Below are 25,167 nucleotides of genomic sequence, written 5' to 3'. Positions count from 1 at the left end.
AATGAGCAAGTGAGAAAGATTCTTAACTTGAGTACTAGACGTATTACTGTTTGTTAACATTTTAAGTGAGGTATAATTATAGAAATGTTATTTTTTCAAACATAACAAATCATCTTTCGTCTAATCAGTAACATAGCATCAAATGTTATGATAAAGTAAGTCCATCTAAATTTGTAAAATGAAACTGCTGATTTTGATTTTTTTTAAAAAGAGAAGACTTGTCTGTGGTCAAATAGATGTGTTGATATTAGCAATATTTACGTGTGTTCTATTATACAAGTTAAAATTAAATTGTTTAAATTATGGTTGGGTATCATTTTAATTGAAAACTCCAGTACTGATTTATAATCTATTAAAACGTTTCATGTTTAACTTTCATAGTGGAGGGATTTTTTGGAAATTTCTTTGACATATTCTTCAAGGTATATATTTGTAAGTTTGATTATACAAAGCCTTTGATGTAGTCTTCTATCTATATAATGTTGTATCATAAAGGAGATCATAAATGGTTCAAATTTTCCAAAACTGTATGGAGTAAACAAGTCATGACTGCACAGAAAGAAGAAATTCAGTCCATTGAGCTCTTGCTGGCTTTCTGTAGAGCAGTCTAGTCAGTGCCATTTCCCCACTCTATACCACCAATGTTGTAGCAAATTCATTCTAAAAGAACGCCATTCACTAAAGTAGTTCTTTCTCACATTGTATCTTTTGCTCAAATCTTCACATATGTCCTGGTGCTTCACTAAATCAGTTAATGAGAACAGCTTTTCTTTTTGTATCTTTTATGTAAACTTGTAAAAATCTTTATCTTGAGCAGATCTCCACTTAATTTCTTCTGTTCGAAGGAGTGAGAGCCCAGTGTTGTTTTTTTTTGTTGCTAAATACCCTAAGCCCTGGAACCATTTGGATAAGTTTCCTGCGCGCTCTTTTCCATTCTTTTTGCTTTATAATCTTGAGTAGCTGTAAAAATCTTTATTTTGTAGAAATTCTACTTTCGCAAACACAGTTTTGTTGAGAAGGTGCTTTGTTGAAGTTTTCAGTCTTGCGCTGAAGACAATTTGCTTACTTTTTACATTTGCATTTCTTGCAATCTTTTTATACTATATGAGAAGAGAGTGCTGATTGCCTCTACTTGCCAAGCACTGTCATGGAGAATGCACCATTTCGATGATGATTCATTTTTAATTCAGAATCAATGTTCTAGTAATCTAGTTCTATTGTGACATTGGAAGGCTGGCAAATTTGATTATTTATTAATTTGTTTCTGTATTAAATTTGCTTTCAGCTCTACTACATCCCACACACACTCAGAACTGTTGGCTAATTGCAATATTGAATTTTCTGATTTTTGAAGTTTGAAATTAAAGGTGTCTTAAAAATGAATTCCCTTCTGTTTTAACATGTTAATATTTTACATTGTTAACTAAATGGAGTGTGATCAGAATAAACTTACTGTTGCATAATAGTGGTTTAAACCACACAAGTTGTGGCAAGTCTGTTTATAGCAATGGAACCAGTTTATAAATGTACCAAACCAGTTTGAACAAAAGTGAACGTATGAATCCTTGTTTCCTGTGGTGTGAAAATGCACATGATACCACTTTTGGCATATTGGATAATTTGGCAGGCTAGTTTCTGATGATTCTTCCACCCCCCCCCCCCCCGTGTCAGCCTACAGTTGCTAACAATGCTAGGAGTTAATTTGCATGTTCTGCTTCTCAATATGCATATTTCAGTTAGCTGCCTTAATTCTGGTATTACACAAATTGTTAAGTGGTTGTTTAAATTGGGTCTGCTAAGGAATCTGTGATGCAATGTGAACCTGACGGGTCAATAACACAATTGTTCAGGGTCATCAAAAGTTCTCGAGATAATCGCTGGATTGTGATTATGAGCAGAACTTTGAGGATTGTCAGTTGAGCTAAACTGACAATTAGTGGGTCTTTATACAGGCTTTGGCCTAATGCCAGTTCAGTGACCAATCACCAGAGCTATGACCTAGTGGCCGTGCCCAGGAAATCCGCAATACAGGTGGGTAGTAGTGGCAGCAATGTGAGCCATGGACCCCCAAAGGATAGTAAGTCTTCCAACGAGAAAACTGAAATGAGGGGCAGGCTGGAGAGGAGGAAAAGGTAGTCAGTGTGGAGGCACAGCAACCGACCCAACGTTCATGTGAACAAATTGAGTCAATGGAGGAGGAGGAAGTAGTAAAGGAGACTAGGGAGTAGATACCAGTGAGAAACAAAAGGAAAATACGTTGGGGCCCACTCCAGTCCAGTGCAAAACAGAAAGAGGCTGCTACATGACGGACACACCGACAGTTCCTCTGATGATGAAGCCGTGCCACTAATAAAATAATGAGGTATAGTACCACTGGGGAGAAGGAGAGGAGCACCCTGAAACCTGGAAACTCTGGATGTCGCAAGGGGCCTGGTGAAGCCTAACCCCCAGCTATCGGGAACCAAGGGTTAGCCATCACACCATAGTTGTTGGCAGCAGGCGCAGAGATGTTCCGATCTAGCACTGTTAGACACAGAACCAGACCTTCCTGATTTCATTTTTGCCCAAATGACATTGGACCAGGGCAGTCCCCACCAAGGAGGAGTAGAACTGTTACCTCATTGCTGAGAGTATACAACAGTTCGCGTACACCATGGATATTCAGGGAGTGCTCTCTGCCAACACCACTTGTGGATGGATTATAGGGTCTAAGGATAATTCTGTAAACACTCAGCGGGTTTCAAAATTGACAGCATTAACACATGTAGCATTAAATCTGCTACACAATGTGTTTATTGTTTAGTTATGATATATTTTCATGTTTCTTAACTTTCTAATTTTGCAAAGAAAAATTTTTCAATAAAAGTTTAAAGAAAAAGTGGAACCCCTGTTTCTGGAGGAGTGCAGGATGCTGCATCTCGGCAGCTATAGGAAATAATCGAGCTTTTGGGCTCATGGGCATTTGGTTAAGTGGGGCAGGGGGAGAATGTTTGCTGTTCCTCTGGCCTGGGTATTCTGCGAGGAGGCAACTTCACCTTCTTGGAATTTAATGAAGTGGTGGGCAAACGCCTCGTTGCAGACGCTATGTACAGAAATGCTCTACTGAGTCTAATGTGTACACCTTGATGGGAAAAAAAGTAGTGCCTTGCTGTCCTGCAGGAACCCCTCCCCCATCCCCGCCACTGGTGACATCGAGGCCAAACATTTTGGCTGGTGGCTTCAACCGCAACATTGATATGGATGAATGATCCAGAGGTGTTCACAGCAACCCTGGCGCTACTTCCAGATTCTTGATGGAAATGGTTAAAGTTGCCAAATTGTACGACATCTTCACCCCTACAGTCAGAGCATGGCGTAGATATACTGGACTGCGACCAGAAAGGTCTGTACGTTTGAGGATAGGTTTCCTATTTGTGTCCTGATTGTTTTCGTTCAGACCCACGAGTGTCAAGCAGGTGTTCTTCTCTGACCACTGTCTACTGCTGGCTGACTCTCTCACCTATAGAACGACCAGCAGGCTGGTAAAGGAACATGGAAGCTGGATGTGAAACTGCTTCCCCAAGAAAACATCGAGGAGCTCAAAAGGGATTACACAGGTTGGAGAACCATGAAGCCCCTTTTTGAATCTCAAGGGGACTGTGGGAAACAGTCAAAGGGAACATCAAAAGGTTCTTTAACATCAAAGGTATTTGGAAGATAGAGAAGAGGAAAGCTTTCCAAAGTCCTGAAAAGCTTGCTGAATCTACTTGAGAAAATAATAGGGATTGAAGTCACAAAGGATCTCCAGGGGGTGAAGAACCTGCAAGCCTTGTTCTTTGCCAGAGACTCCTCCAACATAATTTTTTGATCTAGGGTCTGCACCGTGGAGCAGAATGAGACATGTTTGCGTTTCTTCCAAAAGATGCACAAGAAGAGCTCTGTGCTCAGCAGCCTGAAGGAAGATGATGACTTGGTAATGTTATCTCAGTCTGACATCCTGAGGATCAGCGAATCTTCTTATGTCAGATTATATGGCATGAAGCCCACTGACAGAGCAGCCTCTGTTGTTCCTGTTCTCTATGATGGAGATTGTAGATGGCAGCGCATAGAAGAGCTGGACCAGCCATTATCTCAAGATTAGCAGATCGAGGCCCTTGAGTCTTTAGAAAAGAATAAAACTCCCCGAAGCGGTGGCTTACTGACTGAGTTGTATTCAGCTCTGTGGGACTTGATTGGCCAAGAGCTGCTGAGGTGTATGACAGAATGCTTCTGGTAGGTAGCATGTGCGAATCCATGAGGAAAGATGGTTGAGTGGTACACACTGTCACACATCTCCTTCTGGAATTTGCTTTTTCAAAGAAAGCTTGGAGAAAGATGTAGTGGTTTTTGCCGAGTTTCGTCCTCAGCAGATCTGTGACACAGGACTCTGTGTCCGACTGTCTGTTCCCCCGGACACACACGGACTAACATTGTGCCTGGAGGACCATCAACACTGTGAAAGAAGTTGTTTGATTTGCTCGAAACTTAGCCTTCCAGAACAAGGACCACGACTGAGTGTTGCAGACTGGTACCTTCCCAGGTCCAAGACTACGCGGTGATGGATGCACTAAAGCTTGGGGCAACTGCTGCCTAGGAGCAGCAGAGAAAGACCATTGTCTGAATTTTTTATATTGAAGTCTGTTCAGTTATTGGATCCCCTGCTGCCTCCAGTGTATGTAAATAGTGTTGTTGAAGTAAGAAATGCCTTTAGTTTCTTTTATTGGATAGAGTCAAATTCCAATATCTGTTTGTTTCACCAAATGCCACTGTACACAGAACTACTTTAGTGACTACTTCAGTATGTCTAAAATATTTTTCAGAATAAAATATCTTCTTGAAATAAAGAAAAATGGGAAGTACTTGGGGTGCAGTGTCAAGAGTAAATTGTTGACTGGTGGACTCTGCTGTTATAGTTCTACTATCTCTTTAACCTCTAAAGCTCTTTCCATGCCCTGTTCTGCACTGCACTACCCCCCAAATTTCTGCAAGTGATGGTGACAAAACTGAATGCAAAATTCAATTATAGGAGTAGAGGTGCAGAAAGGAACAAAGGAACAGGAGTAGGGGAAACCATTCAACCTTTTGAGCCTGTTTTGCATTCACCGAGATTGCAACTGATCTGTAGTTTCCCAATAGTTGCCTTTGACTCATGTCCCTGAGTAACCTTGCTTAACAAAAATATACTGATCTCAAGTTTAGAACTAACAACTGATCTAGCATTAACTGCTGTTTATGGAAGAGAGTTCCAAATGTCTTGCCATTCTTTGTATGTCAAAATCTTTGGGAGAAAGAGTAAGATTAGTAGTGCAAAATTAAATGAGAGTAGTATTAAGGGTATGAAGACAGAATTGGCTAAACCGAGGAATTAGGTTAAGGGGTAGGCCAGCAGAAATTCAGTGGTAGACATTTAGGGAGATGTTTCATAACACTAAGCAATAATAGATACATTCCAGTGAGAGCGAAACCCTTTAGGGGAAGGACATGCTGTCCATGGTTTAACTAACAATCTTGTACATTCGACTAAAATATAGCTTTATTATCAGCAACCGAAATGGTACAACCTACTTGTACAAATGATCACTTCACTTCCAAGAGCATACAATTCTTGTGACCTGTGACAACCTGATCTCCAAATCCAGTTGTGCTTTTATTACCAATTTTTCTTTGTTCAGTTATTCATTATAAAGTCATAGAGTTGGACATCATTGAAACAGATCTTTTAGTCCAACTTGCCTGGGCAGACCAGATATCCTAAATTAATCTGGTCCAATTTGCCAGCATTTGGCCCATTTCTTTACTCCGTAGTAAGGGTATGGAATGCTTTGCCTGTAACGGTAGTGGACTCACCAACTTTGTACATTTAAGTTGTCATTGGACAAGCATATGGACGTACATGGAATAGTGTAGGTTAGGTGGGCTTCAGATTGGTATGACAGGTCAGTACAACATAGAGGGCCGAAGGGCCTGTACTGCGCTGTAATGTTCTATGTTCCCTCTATCATCATATTCATGTATCCATAAAGATGCTTTTTAAATGTTATTGTACCAGCCTCCAGCACTTCCTCTGGAAGTTTATTTTATCCACTTATCACCTTCTTCTGTGGAACATGTTGCCCCTTATGTCACTTATGTCTTTCCCCTCTTACCTTTAAACCTATGCCCTCTAGTTTTGAACTTCCCTCCTCTGGGGTGAAAACGGCCTTGACGATTCAACTTCACTGTGTGCCCCATTATAAACCTCTATAAGGTCGCCCCTCAACCTCTGTTGCAGGGAAAATAGCCCCAGCCTATTCAGCCTCTCCCTATAGCTCAAACCCTCCAACCCTAGTAACATCCTTGTTAATTTTTTTCTGCACCCTATCAAGTTTATCATCTTCAAAGAAATCACAACTGTATTTTTTAATGCATAGATGTAAACAGCTTCTCTTTATTTTGTGGGAGTCACATTAGCTCTGAAGTTTTGGCAGCCTATTGTGTTTTCTGGTTTCCTACAACATGTACAATAGGCAAATTGATGTTGAGGCAAGTTTATAATATGTCATTGCTTCCGTAATTCTAGCATCAGTTTTTATATCCTAGTCATAGTCGTATTGCACAGAAACAGACCATTCAGTCCAACTTGTCCACAACAACCAAATCGCCTAAACTAATAGATTTGCCAGCATATGGCCCATGCCCCTCCCAAGAATATGAGATGATATAAATGTGCATTTTTAAATGTCACACTTTGACAGACTTACTTTTTTTGTATGTTGGAAAGAATCCAGTAATAAGAAAGTAAAGATTAGTATCAAATTGAAATAAAGTATGGACATTTTCATGAAGCTTCGTGACAGGTCAGAAGATTGAATAGAATATGATAATGACAAAATAATTTTTAAGAATTGAGTAAGAAATTTGTGAGAAAAGCTAGCTAGAAATCTAAAAATAATTTGCACTCTGAGTTCCTCCAGGTTTTTAAAAGGAAAAGATTGAAGGGAGCAATGAGTGTGGGGAGCTAATTTCCATGGTAGATGAATTGAATAGATGTTTTGCATCAATTTTCACCCTGGAAGATGCAAATAATATCTCAAATAATTATAAATCAAGAGGTGAAAGGAAGGGAGGAACCTGCGGCAATTATGATCATGAAGCAGAAGGTTTTTCCTGTTGAAAAATAAATAAAATGTGACAATTGCGCAGGTCCTGATGGACTGAGGGAGTCGCATAGAATGGAAACAGACTCTTCGGTCCAACTCATCCGCACTGACTAGACATCCCAATCTGACCTAGATCTATTTGCCAGCATTTGGACCTTATCCCTTTAAACTTTTCCTATTTATCTAACCGTCCAGATGCCTTTTAAATGTTGTAATAATACTCATCTCCACCACATCCTCTGGCAGCTCGTTCCATACACTCACCACCCTCTGTGTGGAAAAAGTTGCCCCTCTGGTCCTTTTTAAATCTTTCCTTCTCAATGTTGGAAAAATTGGCTGCTGAGCTAGTGAATGCATTGGTAGTTATTTTCCAAAATTTCCTGTTTTTGGAAAGATTAGAAAGCAGTGAATATCACTCTATTCAAAAAAAGAAAACCAGGAAGCCAGAGGTTATGTTGCAAGGTAAAAACTGGAATTTATCATTGAAGTTTACAACAGGACACAGAAAATCTCAGTGCAATCTGAGCCAAATTGTTTTTGTGAAAGGGAAGTCAGCTGATTAGAGTTCTTTGAGAAAGTAACGAGCATGGTGGATAATGCAAAATTAGATGTGATTTATTCGAATTTCCATAAGGCATTCGATAAGGTGTCACACAAAAGCTCTTTTCCTAGAAACTAACTTATGTTGTTGGGTGGAACATAGCAACGCGGATAGTGGCATGATCATCTAACAGGTGGCAGGATAAATGGGTCATTTTTGGGTTTGCAAACATTGCTAGCAGAGTGCTACAGGGATCAGTGCTAGGACCTCCCTTTTAAGGTAAGAACATAAGAACTAGAAGCAGAAGTGGGTAATTAACCCCTTGAGCTTGCTTCACCTTTCAATACAGTCATGGCCGATCTCCTCTCTGCCTCAACTCCACTTTCCTGTCTGTTCTCTACAACCCTACAACCTAGTAGTAATTAAAATCAATGTCCCAGCATTTACTGTATTCTGAGGTAGTGACTTCCACAGATTCATGACCCTTTCAGAGAAGCAAGTTCTCTTCATCTTTGTTTTAGGATATAAAACCTTTAATTATGGATTGCCCCACAAAAGGAAAGATCTGATTTCTGTCTATTTTGTCAATCAGTTTAGCATATTGTATATTGCAATTAGATCTCCTGTCAGTTTTTTTTTCACTACAACCTCTCATTTTTCTAAACTCTTGAGACTATAGACCTAACCTGCTCAATTTCTCTTCGTGACAAATGTATCATATTGGAAATCAATCTAGTAAGCCTTCTCTGAATTGTTTTCAATACAACTACATCCCTCCTCAGGTAAGAGAGCCAAAACTATGTGTAGTACTCCAGATGTGATCTCACTAATGCCTTTTACAGTTGTAATAATACTTCTCTACTTTTAACAATAAAGAAGGCAAATGGAATTTTGGCATTTTATTACCTGCTGTACTTGCATTCTAGAAGTTTTTCTCCATTTAGAGAATAAATTGCCTTTCCTGACCAAAAGGGATTACCTCACACCGATCTGCGTTAAACTCCATACATTGGCCTGTTCACCTAACCTACCCATATCTCTTTGTAGATGTTTTACTACTTAATTGAAACTTAGCACTCCAACAGGTGGGAAAGTAACTGCAAAAAATATAACAATATACTGCAGAAGCATGTGCATTTGTCCACTTTAATAGAATTAAAAGCAGCATATGATTTCAGTGGAAAGAGAATGCAGGTAGGGAGAGATCTGAGTGTCCTGATACATTTAATTGCATAAAGTTAGTATGCAGGTATAGCAAATAATTAGGAAGGTTAATGGGATGTTGCTATTTATTACAAGGGATGATAAAAGTAGAGAAGTTTTGTTGCAGTTGTAGAGGGTGTGGGTGGGACCACAGAGGGATAGAAACACATCCTTCAACCACCATGTCTATGCCAGCCAACAAACAGCAAAACAACACTAATTCAATTTACCTGCACTTGGTCCATAGCTTATAGCTTGGCATTTTAAGTGCTCATTCGAGATGCTTGTTAAAAGACACCTGGAGTACTGTCTACAACTTTTATCTCCTTGTTTAATAAAGAGCATCTTTTTACTTGAGGTAGTCCAGAGAAAGTTCACTTGCTGATTCAAGGTATTATATAGGACAAACAGGCAGCCAACTCGCAATCTGCATCCACGAACATCAACTAGCCACTAAATGCCAGCTGTGGCTAGTAACTAAACACACAGATGACAAGGACAATAAGTTCGACTGGGACAACACAACAATCATTGGACAAGCTAAACAGAGCGCAGCCAGGGAATTTCTAGAAGTATGGCACTCATCCACGGACTCCATCAACAAACACACAGACCTAGGCCCAATATATTGACCACTACAATGAGCAACCGGAAACAGCACAAATGGAACCAAATAAATTCTAGAAGACCGTACCGCAGGGCTTCATAGGTGGCTCTAAAGCACTGAAGATGTCACCGAGATGGGACGAAATGCTTCCCAGCTCAGCGAATAAACCCACAAGTGTGGTCACTTGCTGATTGCTCGGATGAAGGGATTATTTTATGTTAAAAGGTTGGACCTGTATTCATTGAAATTTAAGAGATTGAGAATTGGTCACATTAAAACGTATACTTTCCTTAAATTTTAAACATTTAAAAATAGAAACTTTTATTTGGAGAAAGTAACATTTTAATGTAGAAAAAGATTTTGCTTGTTCTGTTTACAGTATGCAATCGCTATAGGTGGGAACTGTTTGTCTTAGTGAAATTTACCCAGTAATGCACATTATGAAACCGATGGAAAATTATGCACCTCCATGCACTTTCAATTATGACACACATTTTGTGAATGCTTGTTTAGTAGATATTCTTAACAACACTGTTGATAGAACATTTATTTCCATAAATACTTTCATCAAAGCAAAGTGTTCCAAATTGGCGTACAATTAATTAACATTTTTGAAATTTAGCCATGATTATAAGAGGTCACAGACTCTGAAACTGGGTTCCATGGGACATTTGGATTGTGACCTGTGCTATATTTACTTAGATTGGGCACAGGGTGTTGTTTTAGATTCCTAACCAAGACAGGTGTTCTAAGAATATAAGAATTATGAACCTGGGAAGACTAAGCCCTACGGAGTCTGCTCTGTCACTCATATGAACATGGTTTAGCTGGAGCTGCAACTGTGTTTCCTCACCAACCCTCCATATCCCTTGATTCCCTGAAACCCTGAAAAAATCTCAACCTTGAAGCATATTCAATAATGGTTCATCTGCAACCCTCTAAGACAGTTATACAGACTTGCAAACCTTTGAAGGAAGAAATTGTTTCTTATCCCAGTCCTAAATGATGGGCCTCTTTATTCTGAAACTGTTCCTTGTTGTTCAAGGAAAGGGCATATTATGGAGGGAGTGGCTTTTGTTTCAGTTGTACAATGTTTTGGGGTACTTCTGTGAAGTCTTTGCATGGACATAGAACAGTGCTCCTGAGAAATGGAGAATACAATAAACTAAATTAACTGGCAAAGGTTCCAGATTGGGAGTAAATTCAGTTACCTGAAGCCTTTTGAGGTGTTAGAGGAACAGTTTCTGGTGTGAGTGCTGTACAAGGGATAATTTCTTCGAAACTTCAAAAGGACTATTTTGGAATTAATGGGATTATAAATTTAATGTGTGTTTTCAAATTCTATGAATATATGATCTAAATAAATAGATTGGTTTACTTTATTTTACTTTCTTTTGCTCAATAAACTATTGTTTTATTGTTAAACAAAGCCTAGAATGTTGCATACTTTTGTCTCAGAGACCACCTTGTTAAAACCAAAACCAAAACAAGTTATTCTCAATCTAGGATCTAACTTGTCAAATAATATCAACTGGGATCATAATATCTATCCAGTCTATCTTAATCTTGAATGTTTCCTGCTCTCATTCTTCTAACTTCAAGAGAATAGAGATAATTTATTCAGCCTCTTCTAGGACAACCCTCTCATTTCAGATCCTGCCCCCAATGCAAATACAGAACAACCTCAGTTATCCGAACATCAATTATCCGAACTTTGGATTAATCGAACAAGATGTCAAGGTCCCGTTAAAAACGTTATTCGAAAAATCAGTTACCTGAACAACATACTCCCTGCCAGTCTCGTTCGTATAATCGAGGTTATTCTGTATATCTTTTTTTTAAATACAGATACTGAAGTTTCTCATAGTATTCCAGGTATGGTCTCACCAGTGCCCTGTATGTGACAAGATCCCTTTATTCTTATACTCCAGTTGCCTTACAAGAGCGAACAACATGCCATATGCTTTTTTAATTTGTTGCTGTACCTGCATTCTGATTTGCTGTGTTCCTTGTACAAATTCACCCACATCTGTCTGAACATCAGCATTTACATGCTTCACAATTTTTTTAAAAATCAGCTTTTCTATGCTTATGACCATAATAAATGATCTAACACTTCCTCATATTATACACCATCTGCCACCTTGATGCCCACAAAATTAACCTGTCTATATCACTATGCAGCCTTTTGTGCCCTCTTGCACCTTGCATTTCTACTTGTCATTGGTAAACTTAGATATATTACTTTCTGTCTTTTTGTCTGCATTGCAAAATACAGAGGAAACTCTATTATCAGAATACCAATTATCCGAAAATTGGATTATCCAAAGGAGATCTCAAGGTCCCGATAGAAACATTACATCCAGCAGTGATTGGGTCTTTTGTTTACAGTGATTAAAGAGGCACCGTCTCTGAATGGCTGATCTCTCTCTCTCTCTCTCTCTCTCTCTCTCTCTCTCTCTCTCTCTCTCTCTCTCCTCCCTCTCTCTCTCTCTCTCCTCTCTCTCTCTCTCCTCCCTCTCTCTCTCTCTCTCCTCTCTCTCTCTCTCTCTTTCCCCCCCCTCTCTCTCTCTCTCTCTCTCCCCCCCCCCCTCTCTCTCTCTCTCCCCCCCCCCTCCTCTCTCTCTCTCTCTCTCTCTCTCTCTCTCTCTCTCTCTCTCTCTCTCTCTCTCTCTCTCTCTCTCTCTCTCTCTCTCTCTCTCTCTCTCTCTCTCTCTCTCCCCCCCCACACTTTCCCTAGAGTTCAACAGAGGGGTGTACCTGTCAAAAATTTGCAGTAAAAAGTTGGGTGTGCACACTATTTGGAGACTTGCCCCAAAAGGCAGCAGCAGCAGTCTTGTTGGTGTGCAGTCTGGATACCCTGGAGAGGGGTGGGGGGGGGTGGCTTTTGGACAGGGTGTGGGAGGAGGGAGGGCGGGGTCTCACCTGCTGTGTGCTGCTGTATTCTCTAGAATAGAGAGCAGACTTTAAAACTCCGAGCCCCAGAGAAAAGGCATTTAATTGATTTTCTGATTATCCAAATGAAATAGTGCCCGCCCATCACAATCAGATAATCGAGTTTCCACTGTAGATATAAATGGTTGCATTCTCTGCAGTGAACCTTGTGGTATTCCATGAGTCGCAGCTTCCCAACTTAAAGTCCCCCATTTATTCTGACTCTTTGCTTTCTGCCTGGTAACCAATCCTCTACCCATACTAATTTGTCTTCCTCCATTTGTGAGCCTTTGTTTTGACTATTAACATCTTGTGTGGAACTCCATTGAATGTGATTTGGAAATCCAGATTTGCCACCTCTGTTGGTTCTCCCTTATCTACCCTATTGTTCTGATCGTGCTTTTTGTTTTAAAAGTACATTATTTAAGACTTTTTTAACAGTAGATTCCAGCACCTTCCAAATGAGCTAGGGAGGGAAGAGTGCCCCTCAAAGCTCAGCAAGACAGCAGTGGCAGATGGAATTTAATTTGGATAAATCTGAGATGCTGCATTTTGGAAAGACAAATCAGGGCAGGACATATATACTTAATGGTAAGGTCCTGCGGAGTGTTGCTAAACAAAGAGACCTTGGAGTGCACGTTCATAGTTAGTTCCTTGAAAGTGGGGTCTCATATAGGATAGTGAAGAAGGCATTTGGTATATTTTCCTGTATTCGTCAGTGTATTGAGTATAGGAGTTGGGAAGTCACGTATAGGATGTTGGTTAGGCCACTTTTGGAATAGTGTGTGCAATTCCAGTCCCTGCTATAGGAAGGATGTTATGAAATTTGAAAGGGTTCAGAAAGAATTTACAAGGATATTGCTAGGATCGGAAGGTTTGAGCTATCGGGAGAGGCTGAATAGGCTAGGACTCTTTTTTTTTTCCCTGGTGCTTCAGAGGCTGAGGGGTGACCTTATGGAGGTTTATAAAATCATTAGGGGTATGTATAAGGTAAAAAGACAAGATCTGGGGTGGGAGAGTCCAGAACTAAAGGGCACAGGTTTAGGGTGAGAGGGGAAAGATTTAAAAGGGGCCTAAGGGGCAACGTTTTCACACAGAGGGTGACGTGTGTGTGTGGAATGAACTGCCAGAGGAAATGGTGGAGGCTGGTACAATTCCACAAGGCATCTGGATGGGTACGTGAGTAGGAAAGGTTTAGAAGGGCCAAGTGCTGGCGAATGGGACTAGGTTTAATTTAGGATGCCTGTTCAGCATGGATGAGTTGGTCCGAAGGGTCTGTTTCTGTGCTGTTCGTCTCTATGGCTCTATGACTAATGTGAGGCTCATGCACCCAGGGAGTTTAGTGTCTAGATCTTGGGATTGTGTGGGGTAGTTGAAGAGCACTATGCAGTCTTACTGATACATGATTACTGGATGGAGACTGTAAACAGGTAACCAGATTATTGGCGCTTTGGATTGACTGAGAAGGTTGAAATAATTAAGGTCCCAAAGACATCTAGATGGATGTGGAGAGCAAGGGTTGTGTAAAGGATTGGGAGGAACCATTACTTCAGCCTTCTCCAGAGGCCTAAAATCACAAATTGAGTGAGATTTATTCTCTGAGTACGACAGCTGGCCTGACTGATTGGACCCAGACTGAAGCTGTTAACAACATTTTTGTACACGTGTCCAGATGGCAGAAATGCACCAGGCAACCAGCATGCAGGTGAAATTGCAAAGAAGGAAGGAAATCCTTAAAATGCTAGGATGCTGTGTAGTGAGCAGATGGGAAGTGAAGGGTTATGGCTGAACTGGGAATCTGTGATTAGTAATCCATTTGAAGAGGAGTTTTCCAACTAAATTAAGTTAGTTCAGTACAAATGAGAGTTTATGCATCACTAGACTCCACAAACAACATCAAGATAACTGATCAAATAATCTGGTTTGGTGTTGTCAGTAGATAATTATCAGCTAGAAAGTCAGGCGAACTTTCTTGCTGTTCTTTGAGTGGTATCATGAGATCTATAATATCAATCTGAGCAGACAGCGAATGCCTTAGTCTCATTTCAGTTGAAGGCAAATCTACTTCAATACTGCACAAAGCTAGGAGAATCTCTATGCATCACAGTATTGAAGGTCATCTCACTTATTGTTAGATCCCATGTGCTTAGTCTGAGTCTGCAGCCTTTTATCTTTGTAAGTGGTAGTATCCAGCCATTTCAAAGTATACCGTGAAATTCTCCTTGAAGAAGCGATCAGTGACACTGGCCCATGGTTGACTTCAGTATAGTACTCATGTTGGTATAAGCAAATTTCTAAAATAAATAGAACATCTATAGGTAAGCATGCAACATTAAAGAATTGCTTCCAAATAAACCTGTTGGACTATAACTTGGTGTTGTGTGATTTTTAATATTTAAGGAAACCTTTCATAATGATGAAGTCTGTTGGTAACTTGATACTTTTAAGCCAAGATGAAAGGCAGGTGAAAGTTTTGCCAAGTGGCATATAAATGATTTGTGAGCGAATGGATATCATAAAAGACAGTTATAATAATACTTGTTTTTGCTTACAGAGGCAAGCTAACAGCAGCAGCTCACCCAGCCTGTTGAGTGATTGTGCCAAAGCATATGCTTGTGCAGGACATGGTAAAGTATTTTACTGGAATTCAGTTGTATATTTTCAAAAAATATATTTTGTAGATGCTTTTTTGATTTAGTTTGCTAAATGTGGGAACTGGGAGGGGGACAGTGTGGTGGTAGGGTCATGATTTTTGACACTTTTTGTTTTGAGAAACTCATTTTGCAGATGTATACCCAACTCATTCTTTTTAACATTACCATGATCTGAAGTAGGTTTGATGTACCTGACTCAGTTTGCTTGTAATGCAGTAAATATCTGGTGTAAATTAAGTTAAAATTACATGATTGCCCTTATTTGATTTGGTTCTGGCTCTGATTTGAGATATCAAACCTTGCATAATAATAAAATACAGATTTTAATTTGGCAAGTTGTACCAGACATATTTTGGAAACCATTATTTAAATATGATTTTTAGGTATCATTTCAGGATTATATACTTTCTGCCTTTACTCAGTTAGTGTGAATTGGCAGTCCTGTGGAATGCTGGGACATTTATTTTTGTAAGTAATACTTTCCCTCTTTCTGACCCTTAGCTGTTTTACCTAGAATAATGCAGAAAGGTACCATCTTTTATACTACAGAAATAATAATCAACACTCTGGTGAATTTGCACTTTACAAATTAATTCTGTAGTTTTAATCAAAGACTAATTGTGTTCTAGAATCAAAAGAAGCAGGAGAAAATAATTTTGTAATGTGAAATATCTGAGAAAGTATATAGGAGTATAGAGTAGGCCTGAGCATAAGCTTTGCTTATCAATAATAATGGACCAAATACTCTTGAAAGAATAATTTGCTGTGTAGAAATAATTAACTAATGTCTATGAATTGAATATCCCTTTTTAAAAAAATACTAACTTGGGATGTAATTGATGCAGACATGGCCATATTTCTTGTCGATCCTTAAATGCTTTTAGGAAATAAGGGACATGTCATTGTGCATGTTGCGCTATGTAGGAAATTCAGGATTAGGAACTCGTTATGGTGAAGGGATGGAAGTATATGTTTAGATTGAAAAAGTTGGTAACTTTTGAAGGCAATTCAGAAACGTTGTTTCCATTTAGCTGCTTATTCCAGTTCTTAGAGGTGGATGGTGCTACTAAAGTAAGCAGTAAATACTCAAACATAATCACAGCACATTCATGGTTCAGCTCACCTGGGACATTAATCAAATTGGTCACTCTGTACTTTTTCAATATTGTGGCAGGTGGAGCTATGTATTTCAGAGCACTCCTGACTTAGTTTCTTTGCGACCGACAGTGTTATCAAGTCTCTGTCTTGGCTTTGTAGCTAGAATGTTATTTTAACTGGTCCAGGTAAGCTTTTGATAATTGGTGATCTGCACATAGTTGTAGTAGGAAGTTTGCTGGCTGTGCTGTTGAAGTTGTGGGAAAGGCAGCCAGATATAGTCAACAATTGGCTTAAACGTTAACTATCATTAGTCAGCTGAAACTTGGATATCAGTCCGGTTTCGTAAGAAGGTATGGAATACTTCATTATCGGAGTTGTGAATGGAGTGAATACCAAGGAATCACTTGCAAGCAAACCAGTCCTGATGTTATGACAGAGTCTTTAAAGCAGCTGAAGTCATTTAGGATAAGGAAAGAACTTCTGTAGCAGTGTCCTGGGTCTGCATTGTTGGTGCCTAGCAATCATGATGCATCTACTGCCAAACCCCACCAAAACAAAATCCAGGACTGGCCAGTGCTTTGATCTATGATGCTTTTTGGTTTTGTATTGGTCCTAATTGTGGAAGAAGATATTTATTATACTGAGCATACTTTGTCAGTAACAGGGTCCTATTGCTTTCCCACCCAGTTTTCCTAGTGGTTTCGCCTTGCCACAAGCATTAATTTCTCATAAGGATGACATTTTTATCTTTTGAGTTGGCTGTGGGGACTTAAAGGTCAGAATAAACTCTTCCTCAACACCTCATTAGAGTTGAGATTTAGGGCATAAGTTCTGATGAGAGTGTCATATTGGTTAGTTATCTGTGAAATCTCATTTTATGTTCCATTTATATAAAAGTGCAGGCAAGATCTTATTTCGAGGGGGCACAACCAACTCATTGGACTTGAAGGTTGCTGTTAGTCTTTCAATTTCAGTAAAGGTGTATTCCCTGATGCTTCATTCGACTGTCCTCTCTGTGAATGAGAATCTCATTGAGGATGACATTTATCAATTTGACGTTTTTACAATTCACATAAAAGATAGAATCTGTTCTTACTGGATGGTTGCTTTTGAGATTATTCACGAGTATTTACATTCCAAGTTACACATTTAAAAATTTTCTTTTTTTTTGAGCACAAAGCTAACAATCCGTCAGGGTGTCATGCTCTAATCAGGAGAAAGTAGGATATCTAATTTTCAAGACACACTTTTCACTAAATTCCACCCCCTCAAAAAAAACAGACGAACCAACATTTGGATGAGCAACAGTTAGCCTAAAGAAGTCTGCTGAGTCATAGATGCTGCTGTCCAAAAAACAGCTCTAACCAAACAAAAATGTACATCTGACTTTGGTGTATAGATTCTTGACGAGGGACTCTCTGGTTCGTAGCCCTGACCCATACCGAATCTCTTAATGCCAGAGGGTTTGACAAATGGACCCTGGTAGAAAACTTCAGAGGACTTCCTTTTACATTGGGCTTACTGTGCCATCGCTATCTGCATGATCCTAGTGGGTTGGTAGTCAGATTACATGGTCACAGATGTCAATTGTAATATCCAGGACCACTTGCTGCTGTAAGCACCTTTCCCCTTCATAACTGGAGAGATGCATATTTTTCATTCAGTATTATGCCACTGAGGAATTTTCAGACTGCATTTTGGCACTTCTCCCAATCGTTTCAGTGGGTGGCACAACCTCTGGAGCAAGGAGTTTCAACAGTATCAGTGAAGGTATTATTGGAACATATGACCCTCTCGACCATTTCATGGTCAGTGTGACGATTCATGGAGGGCTCCTAAATAATCATCTTGTATAAATCAAGTACTCGATGGAGGCAAAAACTAACTGCAGCATGATCGTTCAGAATTTTAAAAGCTGTAATTTGTTGTATTAGATATGCATTTGACTTTGCATATTATATCACATCCTAACAATTCCGCATTATAATCATGGAGTTTGTGGAGTAAATATTTGGAAAATTTTTATTCATATTTTTGCAACTTGTAAGGAGGTCATTTGATCCACTCTGCATAATCACATTTGGAAATAGCTGCCACTTATTCTCAAGATGTGATTTTTAAAAAGCTTTTGCTTTTTTATAAATGAGAAAATTAAAATTTTAATTTTAATATTCTCTTTCTTCAAATGGTCAACTGCTGGAGAAAGTATCATAATTTAAATACCTGGGAAGTAAGGCAGTAGATGCTTACTCCGTAAAGAAATTGGAACTAGTTCAGAAATGGCATAGATGTTTTGTGGGCAAGGTGTATACCCCTGGATGGTGACATCTTGTACTTTGTAAGGCATGATTTTGAGAGCATAAGTATGTAATGCTGTTGCTTAACTATTTTAGGTCTCCCAAGTTTCGCACTCGTCCCCAGATGTTAGTAGGGTGGACTTTATAGGTCAGCAGGACTGGATTTCCAAACCTAAATTGATTTCATTCTTTTATGAGTTTGTAGCAATTTTATGTCACTGAGTGTTCGGCTATGTTAGAGGGCACTTAAGAACCTGCCACATGGATTGGATTCTCAAGTCACATGTTTGGGTAACAAAAGCAGATTTCCTACTGTAGAGAATATTGGTGAACCACATACGTTTTTAGAACAATTGACTGGACTTTTTAAATTCCAGAATTATAAATTAAGTGTTAAATTTTGCCAGTTGCCATAATGGAGTTTATGCTCCCAGAGTATTAGCCTGGACCTCTGGATGAGCAGATCATACCAATACACCACAATCTCCCTTCGAACTGATCTTCTTGTGCTCAATATTGCTACTTATAAGTCCAACATTCCACTTTCTCATCTTGTCCCACCATCTTCCATGATCTATGTGGATTCCCACTCCGGTTTCTTCAATGTCTTGTGTTGTTTAGAACTACATCACTAAGTTTGTTTGCCTCTCCCTCACCTTTTGTTTGCAAATGCATCACCTCACACTTGCTTGCATAAATTACAATTTACACTTGTCTGGTTCTTCTGCTCCCTGATCTGTGTCCTTTTGCAGTATATTTATGTCATCCTCAATATTTGTCACTCTTGCCAAGTTTTGTGTTGCTGGCACATTTTCAAGTTTTACTCTATATTCCAATATCCAAGTCCTTTACATATAATCAGTCAAAGCAGGAGTTACAGCACTGAGTGGGGAGTATTAATGTCTATTATCCTCCAATCTGATAAACAAGAAATCTTTACCATAACTCATTATCTTCTGTCCATCTTGCATTTTTTAATTCATGCTGACACTGACTCATCCATTCTGTGAGCACTAATTTGTCAGCTGGAATTTTGTGATTGTTTGTCAAGCACTTTTTAAAAATCCAGACCATATCCACTGCATTTCCTTCATTAATTGTGCTCAGTACTTAAGACAAATCAACTAGAGTCATAGAGATGTACAGCATGGAAACAGACCCTTCGGTCCAACCTGTCCATGCCGACCAGACATCCCAACCCAATCTAGTCCCACCTGCTAGCACCCAGCCCATATCCCTCCAAACCCTTCCTATTCATATAACCATCCAAATGCCTCTTAAATGTTGCAATTGTACCAGCCTCCACTACATCCTCTGGCAGCTCATTCCATACACATACCACCCTCTGCATGAAAACCTTGCCCCTTAGGTCTCTTTTATATCTTTCCCCTCTCACCCGAAACCTATGCCCTCTAGTTCTGGACTCCCCGACCCCCAGGGAAAAGGCTTTGTCTATTTACCCTATCCATGCCCCTCATAATTTTGTAAACCTCCATAAGGTCACCCCTCAGCCTCCAACGCTCCAGGGAAAACGGCCCCAGCCTGTTCAGCCTCTACCTGTAGCTCAAATCCTCCAACCCTGGCAACATCCTTGTAGCTCTTTTCTGAACCCTTTCAAGTTTCACAACATCTTTCCGATAGGAAGGAGACCAGAATTGCACGCAATATTCCAACAGTGGCCTAACCAATGTCCTGTACAGCCATAACATGACCTCCCAACTCCTGTACTCAATACTCTGACCAATAAAAGAAAGCATACCAAACACCTCCTTCACTATCCTATCTACCTGCGACTCCACTTTCAAGGAGCTATGAACCTGCACTCCAAGGTCTCTTTGTTCAGCAACATTCCCTAGAACCGTACTATTAAGTGTATAAGTCCTGCTAAGATTTGCTTTCCCAAAATGCAGCAACCTCTCATTTATCTGAATTTAACTCCAGGTGCCACTTCTCAGCCCATTGGCCCATCTGGTCAAGATCTTGTGGTAATCTGAGGTAATCATCTTCACTGTCCACTACACCTCCAATTTTGGTGTCATCTGCAAACTTACTAACTGTACCTCTTATGCTTGCATCCAAATCATTTATGTAAATGACAAAAATTAGAGGGCCCAGCACTGATCCTTGTAGCACTCCACTGGTCACAGGCCTCCAGTCTGAAAAACAGCCCTCCACCACCACCCTCTGTCTTTTACCTTTGAGCCAGTTCTGTATCCAAATGGCTAGTTCTCCCTGTATTCCATGAGATCTAACCTTGCTAATCAGACTCCCATGGGGAATCTTGTCGAACGCCTTACTGAAGTCCATATAAATCACATCTACCGCTCTGCCCTCATCAATCTTCTTTGTTACTTCTTCAAAAAACTCAGTTTGTGAGACATGGTTTCCCATGCACAAAACCATGTTGACTATCCCGAATCAGTCTTTGCCTTTCCAAATACATGTACATCCTGTTCCTCAGGATTCCCTCCAACAACTTGCCCACCACTGAGGTCAGGCTCACCAGTCTATGGTTCCCTTGCTTCACTAGTTCACGAGATCAGTGAAGTATGAAAATAAAGCAAAGAACTGAGGACAGTAGAACCCTGAAATAAAACTCAAAAGTGCTTGAGAAACTCAGCTCGTCCAGTATCATCTGTACAGATAAAAACGGTTAATGTTTCGAGTCCTGTGACCTTTTGTCAGAAAGAAGAAAGCTCCATTCTGTATATTTTTTTTCTAAAATCTTACATCCCAGAGATGTTAAACTGACTAGACTGCAGGTACTTAGTCTGCCTCTATATCTATCCTTGAAATAAAGATGACATATTTGCTACTTGCGAACCTCCCCAATATCTTGGAAATATTAGAAGATTGTGACAAGCTCTTGTGCTATTTTTACACCTACTTTCTTCAGTAATATGGGATGTTAGCTGTCATCCCTAAACATTTCAAGTATCATCTACAGGTATTACTTTTCCCATCTCTGTTTTGCCAGTGTTTTCTCAGTATCGTTTAAGAATATACCAATTAAAGTATCATTAAGTATTCTAACCTTGCCCTTCATGCAAAACATCCTCCTATTACCCACTTTGCATTATGGTACAGTTTACTATTTAGGTGCCCAAGAACTTTTGGATTTTCTTTTATTTTGAACGTCGTTTTGTCTCTCAGTCTCTTTTTTTTTCAGTTTTATTTTGCTTTGTTCTCTCTTCCCCCTAGTTACCCAGTTACTTGCTTGAAGAATTTGCACAACATGCAAAGTGCATTTTTTCTTTTTCACCACTTTGTTTTAGACACAAGAATATAAGAACTATGAGCAGGAGTAAGCCATCTGGCCCGCCAAGCCTGCTGCGCCATTCAGTAAGAGCATGGCTGTTCATTTTGTGGCCTCAGTTCCACTTACCCACCTTCTTGCCATAAACCTTGATTTTTTGAATAGCAAAGGAATTATCTATCTTAGCTTTAAAGCATTTACAGAGGAAGCCACAGCCACTTCACCGGGCAGGGAATTCCATAGGTTCACAGCCTGCTGAGTGAAGAAGTTCCTTCTCAATTCAGTCCTAAATCTCCTCCCCCTAATTTTGAGGCTATGCACTCTTGGCCTCATTGCACCTGCCAGTGGAAACATCCTCTCTACTTCTATCTTACCTATTCTCTACATAATTTTATATGTTTCTATAAGATTCTCTCTCCCCTCCCCCCGCATCCTTCTAAATTTCGGTCTCTCCTCAAAAGCCAACCCCCTCAAGTAGTGAACCTTCTCAGCACCCCTTCTCGTGCCAGTACATCCTTTCTTGAGTAAGGAGACCAAAACTGCACGCAATACTGCAAATGTGGCCTCACCAGCACCTAATACAGCTGCAACATAACCTCTCTGCAATTAAATTCAATTCCTTTAGCAATGAAGGACAAAATTTCATTTGCCTTCTTAATTACCTGTTGCACCTGTAGACTAGCCTTCTGTGATTCATGCACAAGGACACCAGGTCCCTGTACAAAGCAGCATGCTGCAATTTTTCTTACCATTCAAGTAGTAGTCTTTTTTACTATTATTCTAATCAAAATAGATGACTTGACATTTATTAACATTGTAATCCATCTGCCAGATATTTGGCCATTCACTTAAATTATCTGTGTCCCTTTGCAAAGCTTCACAGTCCCCTGCACACTTTGTTCTAACACTCCTCTGTCAAAGTTTGCAGATGACACTCTACACGTGGTCCCCAACTCCAAATCATCTATGTAAATTGTGAGTATTTGCAATCCCAACACAGTACCAACAGTCCCTGAGGCACACCACTAGTTACTGATTGTCAACCAGAATAACACTCATTTACTCCCACAGTTTGCTTCCTGTTGGTTAACTAACCATCTAGCCATGCTAATATGTTGCCCGTAAAGCTTTGCATCGTTACCTTATGCAGCAGCTTTTTGTGAGGCATCTTATCGAATGCCTTTTGGAAATCTACATAGATCGCGTCTTCTGGATCCCCATTGTCCCCAGTGTTTGTAATGTCTTCATAGAATTCCAAAAGATAAGTTAAGCATGATCTGCATCTGCCCAATGGGACAATTTCCATCGAGATTCCTTGCTATTTCTTCTTTGATAATAGACTCGAGCATTTTCCCCACCACAGAAGTTAAGCTAACTGGTCTATAATCCACTAACTTTTGTCAGCCTCCCTTTTAAACAGTGCCATCACATTTGCTGTTTTCCAATCTGCTGGAACTGCCCCAGAGTCCAGTGAATTTTGGAAAATTACCACAACTGCATTTGCTGTTTTTCCTGCCATCTCTTTTATCACGTTGGGATGCATTCCATCAGGGCCAGGAGACAAGTCTACCCTTGGGTCCATTAGCTTGCACAACATTACCCCTTCCATGATAATGATTGTTTCCAGGTCCTCGCCTACCTTCGTTATTTGTCAATTGCTGGCATGTTATTCATGTCCTCCACTGTGAAGACCAACAAAAAAAACCTCTCAATCCCTCAGCCATTTCCTCATAACCCATTACTAAATACCCTTCTCATTCTCTAAAGGACCAATATTTACTTTAGTCACTTTTTTTTTGTTTTATGTATTTATAGAAACTTTTCCTGTCTTGTTTTTATGCTCTGAGCTAATTTTTTCTCATAATCTAACTTTGACTTTTTTTGCGGCTTTCTGTTGATCTTTAAAGCTTTCCCAATCTTCTAGTTTCCTGCTGATCTTTACGACTTTGTATGTCTTCTCTTTCAACTTGAAAGCCTCCCTTATTTTCTTAGACTACACTTATCAGTGACTTTTTCTTCTTAGAATTTCTAATTTCCACCCAAATGGATTCAGCCTTATTCTCCATAGAGCCTATATCATCACTCACCACCGCCCTGATGTCATCCTTAAATATCAAGAGCTACACCGCCTCCCTGTCATGACCATCCTGCAACCATGTCTCCTCGATGGCTATTAAATCATATTCATTCGCGATGATTTGTCTCATTAACTTGTTACATATGCTATGAACATTCATGTAAAGTGCCCTTATGCTAGTTTTTGGATTCTCTTTATGAATTCCAACATCTCCAAGAATAATATCTCCTGAGTTATCCTTCCTTTTTATATCTTTCATAGTCTGCCATGTGGTTAAACCCTCCTGCACACATGCTAACCTGCTGCCTTTCTTTTTATTTACCACCATGCTTCCTGTCGTTTTTCCTCTTCCCTTCCCCAGACTCCCTGGTTTAAAGGCCCGGTGACCACCCTATTTCCCTTTTTGCGAGAGAACTGGTTCCAGATTGGTTTAGGGGGAGACCGTCCCATCAGTACTGATCTCCTCTGTTCTGAAACAGATATTAATGTCCCATGAAATGGAATCCCTCTTTCCCATACGCGTGTTTCCCTTAGCCACGTGTTTACTTCCCTAATTTTATTCGATATCCAAAAGATTTCATACTTATTGAAATTGGTCTGAACTGAAAATCTCCTGAAAAAATGCCCATTGTTCTGTTACAGTTGTTACTCTCAACCTTTGTTGTAGTTAAACCTTAGTACTAGAATGGTTGATTGGCAGTGATGAAGATATGTTGGCAAAAGAATACTTGTGTTCACGTGACATACTGGAATTTCTGGGGGTTTTTTCTGACTGGAGTTTAGAAGAATGAGGGGTGACTTGAATGAAGGTAAAATATCCTGAACAGTCTTGATAAAGTACACATATAAAAGTTGCATCCTCCTTGTGGGTGAGTCCAGAACTTTAGAGATTAAGAACACTTCTAAAATTAATTGTTTCCCTGATGAGTTTTTTCGTGTGCACGGCTTGTATGACTTTGGAACTGTCTTCCTAAGACAGTAGTGGAGTCATGGTCACTGGGATACTTTCAAGGTGGAGGTAGATGCTTTCTTGTTAAGCTTCACATGCAAAGCTTGTTGGGGACAGATTGGAATGCGGAATTAAAAACACAAGCAGCCCAGTCATGATTTTATTGAATGATGATGAGGTTTGAGGCACTGAATGGTCTTTTTCTGCTTTCAATTCATATGTTCATGTAGTGTACTTATGTAATTAAGGCAGTCAGTTTTATGGTTTTTGCAAATGTAGCAATAGAAAAACTTAACTCTGGATTTTTTTGAATATTCAAGTTGAACTGTGTGTCTGCTCCTCACCAGAAATTGCTGCACAATTTCTCACACAATGATGAATACCATTGGACTCA

The 25,167-nt window shown here is 39.7% G+C and overlaps 1 protein-coding gene across 2 annotated transcripts in view; it reads left to right on the top strand.

Moving 5' to 3' along the window:
• The window catches only part of pan3 (poly(A) specific ribonuclease subunit PAN3), a 161,618-nt gene that overhangs the window by 27,503 nt on the left and 108,948 nt on the right, over positions 1–25,167 (top strand). For both annotated transcript variants that reach the window (XM_072577296.1, XM_072577295.1), the window contains exon 3: positions 14,997–15,069. In XM_072577296.1, the coding sequence (XP_072433397.1) occupies positions 14,997–15,069 (73 nt within the window). The remainder of the gene's footprint in view (positions 1–14,996; positions 15,070–25,167) is intronic.

The sequence above is a fragment of the Chiloscyllium punctatum genome, chromosome 9, assembly GCF_047496795.1.
Source record: "Chiloscyllium punctatum isolate Juve2018m chromosome 9, sChiPun1.3, whole genome shotgun sequence".
NCBI classification, from domain to species: domain Eukaryota; kingdom Metazoa; phylum Chordata; class Chondrichthyes; order Orectolobiformes; family Hemiscylliidae; genus Chiloscyllium; species Chiloscyllium punctatum.
The sequence above is the reverse complement of the archived record's forward strand: the minus strand, read 5'-3'. Positions and strand labels throughout refer to the sequence as shown.